This window comes from Echinops telfairi, unplaced genomic scaffold, assembly GCF_000313985.2.
Source record: "Echinops telfairi isolate 266 unplaced genomic scaffold, ASM31398v2 ScPeMD7_7458;HRSCAF=8496, whole genome shotgun sequence".
Lineage (NCBI taxonomy): Eukaryota > Metazoa > Chordata > Mammalia > Afrosoricida > Tenrecidae > Echinops > Echinops telfairi.
The window spans coordinates 45,516,179-45,527,736 of NW_022111358.1; the positions used below are offsets into that span (position 1 = coordinate 45,516,179).

Consider the following 11,558-nt stretch of genomic DNA (forward strand, 5'->3'; position numbering starts at 1 on the left):
CCAAGGGCTCAAGTAGAAAGAAAATGTTTTGAAAATGATGACGGCAACAGATGTACAAATGTGCTTGACACAATGGATGGATGGATGGATTGTAGTAAGAGTTGTACGAGTCCCCAATAAAATGATTTTAAAAGAAGAAGAGCATTTATAAAGTACGCTGTACACAGTAATGAGAACTCTGGAAGATGTGACCCCTGCCCTCAAAGGACCTAGGGCCTAGTGGGGAGCTGTGACATACGTAGAAAAGTTCCAACTTGCCACCATGTGCAAGTTGATCCCCTGTGGCTTCCCAGAGTGTGCGCATTTGCTGGAGTAGCAAACCCAGTCCCTCTTCCACAGAGCTGTGAACTGCCAGTCGTGCTGGATTGCAGCGCACCTGGTAACCACGGCACCACCAGGGCTCCTCTGCTTATGTGCAAAGTCGTGCCTTTAGTTTTTAAAGAACAGCTATGCATTAATTCCTCCGCACTGGGTGAGGGGCTAGGGGACCGAAGGTTGACAAAACAGGGTGGGGTTTGCATTTTAATTGCAGAGAGAAGAAAAGATGAATCCTGTGACAGTGGACCTAGGAAAGGCCGAGGTCATCTGGGGGAAGTGAGAGGAGGTGACCAGTTCCAGCAGAGGGCTCAGAGGCCCCGACCTTGGGCAGGTGGCTATGGAGAAGGCCAGAAGTCGTTAGAGATCCACTGTCTCTGAGGGCAGGGCCTGGCAAGTGTGGGCAATGCCCATGATTGAGAAGGCAGGTTCGAAGCCACCCCCCACCCCACCCTGGCTGGCCGGCCTTGGGCAAATTGCTTGCCTGCATTTTAGGGTCCCATCTCTTAAACCAGAGAGGATGCTCCTTGTGCCTTCCGCAGATATAAATGCATGCATGATTCAGGGCGCACACCACGTGCTCAAGGGGCCCTGGTGATGCCTTGGCACGAGCAGGCGGCTGCTAACCATGAGAGTGACGGCTCTTACGGACTTTGTTTTTGGGGTCCGGGCAACAGGACTTAGGGGGCGCTATGGAAACAACTCCCTGGCAGTGCGGTTTGGGTTCCCTGTAACCAAGTGCTCAGCAATGTGAGCCTTCGTGGTTCGTGCCAGGGAATAAGGGGCAAGGCGAGGGGTCTGCCACCGGCAACGCACATTCAAAGCCATGCAGGCGCTGGCTCCAAAGCAAACAAAAGGCCGACTGCGGGTGAATGTCACAAAGCGCTGGCGACAGCCAGGCTCTAGCGCACCCCTGCATTCGTGCGACGTTCGGGGCCGGCCGGGCCGGCGTCCTCTGCAGGCGGACGGAGCCAGCTCCGCGCAGCACCGCCAGAGACGCGGGGGCCGGGCCGCCGGCGCGAGCCTATTAGAGGCAACGACGCCACGCTCGTGCGCCGCAGGCCCCAGTGGCCTAATGGATAAGGCACTGGCCTCCTAAGCCAGGGATTGTGGGTTCGAGTCCCACCTGGGGTACTTTTGTTTTGGGGGCCACCCTCTCCACCGACCTGGACTTTGGCGTGTCTCCACCCGCGCCCGCGGCCGCCCCGCCACCCTGCTTCGGGTTCGCGGCAAGGGAGCCTTAGTGCACCTCTGCATTTGGGGGCTACGCCGGGCTTAGGTGGCCACCGAGGCGTCCCCCGTTTGCGTCAGATGGCAGGCCGGCCAGTCGTGCTCGCCAGCTCGGCGGCCGAGGGCCCAGTCGTGCCTGCGACTGGGATAAAAGTCGGGGTGGTGCGGGACCCCATGCGACCCATGACGTGATGGTGCGGGGGACGGTTTGCGCCGCCCTCACCAAAAGGTCCCCCGGGGAAAACAGCCGGCCAACCACCCCAGGTGGGACTCGAACCCACAATCCCTGGCTTAGGAGGCCAGTGCCTTATCCATTAGGCCACTGGGGCGCGGTTAGACGTCGGCTCCGCGAGACCCGTGGTACCGCGCGCGGAGCCGCACGTGCCGCTCCCGGGCCCGGCTCTGCGGCGAGGACCGCGCCAGGCCGTCCGGGCCCCCAGGGCCGCCCCCAAAGCTCGGGCCACGCGCCGCCGCAGGCCAGGGACCCCCAGCTCAAAGCCAGACGATCCCCCAAGTTCTCGAACTTTAACACCAGAACCTACGGACCCGAGAGCAGACATTTCCTTCATGAGGCTTTGATCCCGCGGCTCCAGCCAGGTAGCACACCTGGGGACCGAATTGGGAGCCTGTATGCAGCGGGAGCGCGATGCCACGGGGTCACGGCGGCAGCAATCAGCCGAGTCATCTCTGCACCCCGCAGTAGCGCCTGTGAGCCCCTCCATCATCAAATAGCGCTTTCGAGAACCCCTCTGCCAAGGGAGACCGCGTGGCCTAATGGATAAGGCGTCTGACTTCGGATCAGAAGATTGAGGGTTCGAGTCCCTTCGTGGTCGCGGTACGTTTTAAACCCTTGGAGCGGGTAAGGTTCCGTTAGTTACGTTTATTTTAGAAATGGACTTCGTGTCCTCTCCGCTCGCCTGATTCCTAATTCCGCACCTGGAAATCTATGTGAACCCTCCTGGCTCCTGCTGTGAGATGCTTCAGGAGCCGCCCAGGTGCGAGAGGTGGGCCTCTGACGTCATCGTGGCTCCACAGAGACACACCTCAGGAGGCGTTTGATGCAGCCGCTTCTGGAACGTTTCTAGTGGTGTCAGAGGTAAGGCACAAGCCTCACGGTGTCATGTTGTCATTTCAATAGATAATGCCTTTTTGTTTAATCGTGGTTTTTTCCCCTTTTGTCCAATCGCTTTCTCTACGGGGCTCCCTGAGCTGCAGGTGACTTACCTTCTCTTTGGGTGCGTTGCGGCTGCACTTTGAAGGTGAGCTGCTGTCAGGGCAGTGGGACCTCCTTTCTTGTGTCCAGAGCCAGCTCCACCCTCTCCTCCACCCTCGACGCCGCTCTGAAGGCTGCAGGCCCACTGGCCGGTGAATGCGTGTGCCCAGTCACTGTCGAGTGAAAAGCCGAACAACCCACCCACTGCAGCTGGAAGCCGGGACCCTGTCAGCCTGCGGGTGGGGGTTCGGGTGCAATAGCCAGCGAAGCTTCTGGAGGTCGGAGAATGTTCTGATTTTTCTCTGAGCAGGTGTGGACTTTTTGTGAGGCTGGAGAGCCGTACACTGCCCACCTGCACGAGCCTGAGGGAGCTTCGGGAAATTCGTGGCAACGTGGCATCAAAAGATAACGGATTTTCCCCATGATGATTTGCACACTCCCTCGTAGAGCACTCTATAAAAAGCGCTTGGTTTTATTTTTAAAGGTTCTGTTTGAGCCAAAGGATTTTCAGTTTGACTGGAAGCTCAAGGACAGGAGGGACTTCCCAGGTTGAATACTTGACATTTAACAATACTCTATTTACCTCTTGAGAGGCATTGTTATTAGCAGATTTCTATACGTCTTTGACATTTTAGAACACCCTTCATTTATTTTCCTTCTGCCTCTGTCATTTTTCCGAACCTTCTGTCTTCCTGTGTACCCCCTACCTCTTCCCCCAAGTTAACACTTGTCTGCCCTCACCCCTGGGAACCATCAAAGAATGCTTCTTTTACTGTGAAAACTTATTCGTGGCTTTTTATAATAGCGGTTCATATAATATTTGCCCTTCTGTGTGGGACTGATTCGGGAGAAAAACCAGGCTGTCTACTCCCATCAACAATTAGTCTTGAAAACTCACAGGGGCAGTTCTACCCTGTCTTACAGGGTCACCATGAGTCGGCACCGACTGGATGGCAGTGAGTTTCTTTTGGGGTTTTAAGGTGACCAGACGTCCCACTTTTGGCGGGATAGTCCAGAGTTTTAACAATTTTTCCCACATCCCGTGGCGTTTTTAAAAAGTCCCAATTTTTGGAAAGAATACAAGACAAGCTAGGGTATACAGTTTTCGGTTGCCATGTGGCTATTTCGCCAGGATATAAGTTTTATCAATGGTATCCAGCTTTACCAATGTTAAAATCTGGTCACCTTAGTTTGACCTATTAAACTCAGCATTATGTCCTCTAGGTCCATCCATATTTCACCAAAGTTTCAAATCGTCCCCATTCTTTTACCCCTTGTCTGATTTTTTCTATGGCCATGCTGTGTTTTGCAATAAAAGGTTTTCCATTATAGTAACAGTTTACTGCTGTGAATTTGTATATGTTCTGATAAGAAATATTCAAAATTATCTCCATTTGCCAAGCAGTCTGGAGCTAGAGGTTTGACATCCTGAACTAGTAATTTACAAGAAAGGCCAGTTTTGCCCTTCGGTGGCCACTAAGGAAATGGTGCCCTTCAGGGGTTCACATTCTCCATTCTCTTTATCCTCCTCCAACCGCCGTTTCGTTCTGCTTTAAAGATGGACAGTTTACAACTAGATTTTTGGTTGACTCAGCCTGAATGTTTTGCCTTCAAAATGGGATCCACTAATTTATAATCACCATTCTGGTTGCTTCTGTATAGTACGCAGTTTGTACTTTTGCTTATTTCTGTCATCAGTGATGCTAGTTCGGGTGCTTGGGGGAGTTGTTTGTTTCTCTCTCGTTGTTGTTGTTTGTTTGTTTTAATCGTTTTATTAGGGGCTCATACAACTCTTATCACAATCCATACATACATCAATTGTGTAAAGCACATCTGTACATTCATTGCCCTCATGTTGTTGTTGTTATTAGATGGTCCCTACACTATGAACAAGAGAGCAAAACCCTGCCAGGTCTTGCAGCATCCTCACAATGGTTTTTGTCTCTGAGTCCCTTGTTGCAGCTGCTGTATCATCTTGTGGAGGGCCCTCTACTGTATCGGAACCCTTCTGATTTGCAAAGCATAAGTCTATTGAACTAAGGATGACTGAAATAAACCCATACACAATGTCGACCCGTCAAATCATCTAGGGTCATTGACTCACTCACTCGCTCACTCACCGCCATCAAGTCAGATTCCAACTCATATGGACCCTATAGAACCCTGTGGGTTTCTCAGACTGTAACCCTAGAGGAACAGAAGCTTCATCCCCCACCCCCACCCCCAAGGGGCGCCTGATGGTTCAAACTGCTGACCTCGAGGGTAGCAGCCCAATGCATAACCCACTATGAGATCAGATCAGAAAGTGCCTCCCTCCCTCCACACACATGCCTCAGAGAGCAGGATTCAGTGGTTCCTTCCAGAGACTCTCCCAGGGCTTCCCCTCTGATCCAGGGATCCAGGCACAACCTTCCACAAACGTACATAGGCCTTTCACATTGGATCTCCCTTGGAATAAGAGTTCTAACTGCACTTCAGGAGAAATCGCCTGATTCTGCCTATTTTTCCTGGAAACTTGTCTGAATCCTCCCAGGCCCTCGGCGGTGGCACAGCTGGGTGCCAGTTCAGTGATTCAGCAGTCGGGAGGGGTGAGTGATACTCCTTTCTGTATTTTGTGCACGAAATGCCTTCTGCCACAGCTCCTAGCAAACATCGCAGATTGTCAAGAGCAAAGCGGCTCTAGAGGACATGCCTTTGTCCCACTTTCAGCTGCAGAGCAGTCCCTATAAGGGCTTATGGTGCCAGCTCCTCTCTGCCACCGTCCCATTTGCTTGACCGTTGTCAGCCATGTTACTTTGCTTCAATAACGTCCAGTTGTGGCATTTGGCCTGGGCATGCTATCCTTCCCTGCGGCATTTAAGGTCACTTTCTTACCTGGAAACTTCTCGGGTTCTGGTTCACAATTCTGTTAACTCTCAGGGCAGAAAGTAGTCTAAAACCAGCAATTTAAGTCATCACGGGATGATGCAGTAAACGCACCGGGTCCTCTGCTTGCTTCAAGGATGAAAGATCGCGTCCCATCCTCTCCCCTTTTAAAGTTTTCCTCCCTTGCTGGTGGACAGCAAGGACTGGAAGCACTTGCTGGTAGAGATCCAAGAAGGCAGCGTTCAGTGTGGACAACTCGATGTACAGACAGCCAAAATCCTCAGGACTGGCCCGACAGGCGACAAATGTGATCGGCGGGGAGAATACCGGAAGTTGCTTGGATCTACAATCAACGCTCACGGAAGCAGCAGCCAAGAGAGCAAGTGATTCATTGCACTGGGTCAATCTGCTGCACAGGGTCTCTTTTAAGTGCAGAAAACCAAGGATCTTACCTTGAGGACTAAGCTGCACCTGACCTAAGCCATGGTATTTGTCGCCTCACATGCCTGTGAAAGTTGCACATTGAATATGGGGGACCAGGGAAATGGTGCATCTGAATCTGGCAAAAGAATCCTCACGGTATCGCGGACTACTCGAAGAACAAATCGGCCTTAGCAGTACAGCCAGAATGCTCTTTACGATGGAGGATGGTGAGACTTTGTCTCGCATACTTTGGACTTGTTATCAGGAAAGCCCAGTCCCTGGAGGGGGCCATGCTTGGTAGGGAGGCAGTGAAAAAGAGGAAGGCCCTGGACAAGATGGGCAGACACAATGGCTGCAACAACGGGGTCACACATGAGGACGTGTGAGGACACATGTGCAGGGCCAGGCAGTGTTGTACATGGGGTTGCTGTGTGCTGGAATCGACTGGACAGCACCCAACACCCCCGACCCCTAGCTTGAATTGTGAAAGAGGAGGTGGCTTATCAAGGAAATGAGACTTCCATTCCACAGTTGCCTGGAGTCAGACTGCAATCCCTACCCGGTGCTGTCACTCATCCCGCTGTCTGGGCTTCCTCCTTCCTGTCCTCCTCTTCCCCAAACAATCCCTGCCTTCCGGACTCTGGATGTGTGCTACTCTTTTCATCTCAAGTGATGGACTGGCCCAGTTTTACATGTCTTTGTGTTATTGTCCCCCTTCTAGATCTGTTAATTGGCTGAAACTGACCTAGTGGGGCCAGTTGAGTTCGAGGTCAGAGAGCAAAGAAAGGGCTCTAGGCTCCAGAGCTCCACGGGCCTCTATCTGATCAGTAAGCCTGGTCCTTTCTCGGGTTTTGAGTTTGGGCTCACATTTTAGTCTCCCACTCTAACCAGGACCTTCTGATGTGATCCTTCTCAGGATAGTCTATCGTGGTAGCGGGCCGGGCACCATCTAGTCCTGCTGGTCTCAGGATCACGGAAGTGGAGGTTCCGTGGGCGCTAACCCACTGCACCAGTTACAGTGCATCGTTGTCTTCACTCTTCTTTGCTGCGAGGGGGAGAGACCAGTAATTGTAGCTTATGGGGTGCTCAATCCTACCCCTCACTCTAAACCACCTCTCCTTTCTTAGGCTTGTTTGGTCCTGCTTACCATGGTAAATAAGGGAAGAGGATTTTAAAACTCAACTGGAGAGAGATTTCTACATTGAAATCCGGGGCTGTGAAGGGTTTTTACTTTGTAAGGAAGTTTCCTTTTATATCACTTTTATGTTTAAATGCCGGCACACATGGAGCACAGAGAAGTGAAGCCCCACAGCTTCCCTGCTTGCACTTGTGAGGTAGGCCATCTGTTCTGGGGACGTCCTGGTGGACAGGCAGAATGGAGCGCACCATAGGAACTGGCAGTTTATGAGCAGAGCGAGTCCAAGGGAGGCCCCAGATGAAGGACGACTCCTTCCAGAGGAAGGCACTCCCGCAGGCCCTCCTGCCGTCGTCGTGTGACCACTGCAGCAGCACTGGGGGCCCACATCCTGATCACACAGCTGAACCCGCACCATCGAGGGCTGCCGAGTCAGAAGTGACCCGATGGCAGTGAGCTCAAATCTACCGGAGAGCCTGGTGGTACGGTGGTTTGAACCAGGTAGCTGTGGAGTGGGAGAAAGCCGTGGCAACAGGTCCGTAAAGATTACAGCCTCAAAAAAATAAAAATAAAAAAGATTACAGCCTCGGAAACTCAATGAGCAGGCTCAACTGACCCAAATGGCCAGTACGGATTGCATTTGACTGGAGGGCAATGGGTTTGGTTTTTGGTGCCGTTGTTAGAAGCCACTTTTGGGGTGGAGGAGCGGCGACAGAGAGCAGACACACACAGCACTTTAGCATTCCTATTTTTACTGTTCAGAGCGCCTCAGGGGAGGGCCAGCGTGTCTGCTCAGACTCCGCTTCACAAACTCTCGATTGGCCGATGAGGCCAGTAGGGGTACTTGGTCTTGTCTAACTTGGTTTCAGGGAAGACTTCGTTCAAGTCGTCAAGGGTCATCTGGTCAAAGGGAATGATGTTCCTCATTCTCACCACCTGGAGAGAGGGGAGAGGGGCTTAGCTAAGGCAGACGGGCCGCAGAGATGCACTCGAGGCACATCCTGCCACAAGGGGAAAGACCACAGACACAGGCAGGCAGACAGCTTACTCTGAGGGGCGAGCCCTGGCTCACACCTACCTGCTTCTCGTATTCCTCAATCCTGGTCTTGGAAAGAGACACAAACTCGGCACAGGTCTTGACCTTCAAGAGAAAGGAGGGATTTGGCTTTGAAACCAAGCTGTGCTGTCCTGACCCAGAGGTTCCCAAGGGAGGCGGAATTCCAGAGCCCTGGATGGTTACGGAGCCCAGCCGAAAGGTTCCAAGCTAGGAGTCCACCCTGAGGGTTGTCCTGAGTCAGCGTCAACTAGCCGGTAACCGGCTGGTTTAGAGAGTGCTTGGGGTGACTTTGTGGTGGAGTAACCTGTGGGTGCTGGAATTCACTTGTGAGTTCAAACTTTGACCTATGGGAGCAAGAACTTTCCGGGACCACTTTGTTCTTTGCCTCTGAAGGTGGGAGGGAGTGTGGGGTGGCAGTCCCCACTTTCCTATCATTGTTTATGTAAGAGCCTCCCTTTCCCTTCTGACAGGTTTCTGCCCTGCGGGGGGTCCAGCTCATGGAGGCTCTGCTGTTACTGCGCTTTGTTTTACACACGGAATCACGCCTGATGCTTCAGTCTTAAGTTGCACTCCGCCTCACTGCGCTGAAATCCATCCATGGTGCTTGCTGCATTTACAAAATAGCTCCTTCTTTTCTGTTGTTGCTGTTAACTCCTTAACTTTTCTATTGAATTCACTCCACTTTACCCTAGCTGCTAAGAAATACGGAGCTGTGTCAGGATTAAGAAAATTCTAGAATAAAGCAGGGCCTCAACTACTACTTACATCTTCTTTTTCTTCAGCATCCACCAGGGCAGTAAACTTGTCCTCTGGCACAGGGATCTTCAGGGCCTTAAACTGTGAACACAAAGGGCTGTGAGGGGTTGCTAGTATGCCCGGACACCATGCTTGCGTCACCAATGGGCTCCACCTATTAATCCTGGCAGTGTACACACACACACACACACACACACACACACAACACCATCCCAACAAGCAGCCGGGCTGTGTCAGGGTGTTAGAGGGGGACAGGAGTTCCTGTACTAACTAAAGTAGACCCTGGAAAATTCCTCTTCATGAGGAGTTTCGGTTTCTTAGTCTGAAAACAACAGCTGGACATATAATCTCAGAGATGACCTCTTAAACATTCATGGTTGTACAGGAATTCTGGGTTCTCTCTGACCAGAAACCCAATGAGGACTGAGTGGTGGCAGAAGAGAGCGGGGTGCTGCGGCCCCAGCATGCTTGCACTGTGCCCTGGCACACAGCAGGCCCACGACAAACCCCCACTGGAGAAATAAACAAATGATGGCTGGAGGCAGAGAGGTGCGTGACCACCCCGGTGGAGGTGGCTGAGAAATGAGAGCTACCAGGGACGTTAAAAAGGCGGGGGGGAGGATGGAAGCTTGTGTCAGAGGCAGGTGGAAGGCGACGCAGACTCAAGGAGCCGAGAGAAACAGACAGGCGGCAGCCCCTCTGGCTCTCCGACTGGGACTAAAGCCCGCTATGTCCTGAACAGAGCCTGGACCCTGCACTTACTGACACCCACCGCCCCGGCTCCGGCCACCTTACTTTTCCTGGGTTTCTGCTAGGGTCTCCATGATGACCCATCCTTCTTTCTCCGCTGTCAGCCTGCTACCCGTAACCATCTACCCTTCTCTTCCTTGTGAACGGGGGGTTCTGAGGTCTCACCTTCTTCTCGAAGTCGTCCACTAGGCCGGCCGTGGCCACGTTGGCCTTGTAGTAAGCCCAGTCGATAGCGGGAGGCGCCTCGGGGAGAACTGCCAACCTGCTCCCACAGAAAAGCAGAGGTCAGGGTTGTTCCGGGGGCAGCAGGAATTCACACAGAAGTGCCCGTTTCTTCTCAAACAACCACTCGATTTTCCTACCAGGTTTTTACCGTCATCAAAAGTGTCTTATTGGAGAAGAGATCGTTCACTGTGTTAATGGCGAGACGTGAGTAAGTCAAATGCGTGAATATTAAAATCCATTATTCAGGGGGGGAAGTGCCCGTTTCTCAGTCCTTTAGCCTAGAGCTGGCACCTCGCTTTTCTCTAGGACAGAGATCACGGAAATGCCACCAAAACCACCCCCACCCCCCACCCCCCGCCAAGAAACAAAATCCTTTTATTTGGAAAATGCGTTTGTTTTTCATACTTTCTGCTCAAAGCGTTATCAAAATCCATACAGAAACGCCAAGCACTCTTGTTCTCACACCTGGCGGCCACGAGGTGATGGCGGCTCCCTTTCCTGAAAGTACTGACCTGGAGGTGAGGGCCTCACTCCAGGCCTTCAGCGAGTTGGCAACAGCCTTTTGGTTTGGGGGTATGATCTCCCCAAAGGCTATCCAGTCGATGGCTTTTAGAGCGAGTTTCCGGCCAGCCATGGTGGGATCCTGGAAGATAATATTCCATCAGCTCAAAACAAAGGGTTCTTGGGAAGATTTCTGCCAGGAAAGGTTATCTCAGAAACTTGCAAAGTCTCTAAGAAATAGGTCCATGTCCTGGGAAATACTACTACTCGGAGGTGGGTGGTGGGTGCCTCGTACACATGGGTGTGAGGTGCCAGAACCAAGCAGGGTGGATACCAAAGCCTTAACCTGGATTATGAGACACGGCACAAACATTTTCAGTTGCCAATGGGGTTCTGAGTTTGTTTGTTTTTACCCTGAAAAAGGGGCAGAAATTAAAAAAGAAGAAGAAGAAGAAAATGGGGCAAGAGGTCGAGTAGGTTTGGAAACCTATAAAGGCATTATGGTTAGAAATTCAGAGACAACCAGCCGTGTTTAGATTTTCAAATTTAAGCTACACAACCGGCATACTGATACATTCCCTGTCACCCCTCTGCTACCCAATTCCTATGCACCCTTAAAAACCCCAATCTCGAGTTTTCACTCTTCAAGCATCTTTGGGAATACATTTAAAACAACTCCCATGCATTGCCTAAGAGTTAGTCCATTTAAATCCGTTTCCCTCCAGATCGTTGTACTCTGCGATTCTCTAGTGCTCCCTCCGCAGCTGCTACAAGGCGTGAACAGGGTGGACTGTGCCTGAATTTCCCCATCGGGAAACGAGGAGATTCTCAGCTCCTTCCTTCCTTCCAAAGGAAAACTTCGTGCATCTACTTGCCCGGCCAACTTCAAAGGCTCCCCGGCAGCGTGTCATCGGGTGGGGACTGGGATTCCAGGCCAAACGCACTGCACTGGAACTACCGGGCAGGGCCCAACTGCCCTCTGGGGGTGTCCGAGGCTGTACATCTCTACGGGAGTGGAAAGCCGCATCCCCCCCGCCCCGCAACAGTGCAGCCCGTGGTTTAGAGATGCCGACCTTTCGGTTAACAGC

At 52.1% G+C, this 11,558-nt stretch overlaps 1 protein-coding gene and 3 non-coding genes across 4 annotated transcripts; 2 read left to right on the forward strand and 2 right to left on the reverse strand.

Annotated features, from left to right (window-relative positions):
- The first annotated feature begins 1,376 nt into the window (after positions 1–1,376).
- TRNAR-CCU lies at positions 1,377–1,449 on the forward strand. Its single transcript has one exon. It is a non-coding gene; the product is annotated as a tRNA-Arg (tRNA).
- A 352-nt stretch (positions 1,450–1,801) lies between these two features.
- On the reverse strand, positions 1,802–1,874 carry TRNAR-CCU. The gene has a single exon. It is a non-coding gene; the product is annotated as a tRNA-Arg (tRNA).
- A 431-nt stretch (positions 1,875–2,305) lies between these two features.
- On the forward strand, positions 2,306–2,378 carry TRNAR-UCG. Its single transcript has one exon. It is a non-coding gene; the product is annotated as a tRNA-Arg (tRNA).
- A 5,538-nt stretch (positions 2,379–7,916) lies between these two features.
- Positions 7,917–10,629, reverse strand: ATP5PD (ATP synthase peripheral stalk subunit d). The gene is made up of 5 exons (XM_004709149.2): positions 10,482–10,629; positions 9,910–10,006; positions 9,004–9,075; positions 8,260–8,322; positions 7,917–8,117 (listed from the first exon to the last, which is right to left on the reverse strand). The coding sequence occupies exons 1-5, from the start codon at positions 10,601–10,603 to the stop codon at positions 7,986–7,988; spliced, it is 486 nt and encodes a 161-aa protein (XP_004709206.1). The 5' UTR covers positions 10,604–10,629; the 3' UTR covers positions 7,917–7,985.
- Positions 10,630–11,558: the final 929 nt, after the last annotated feature.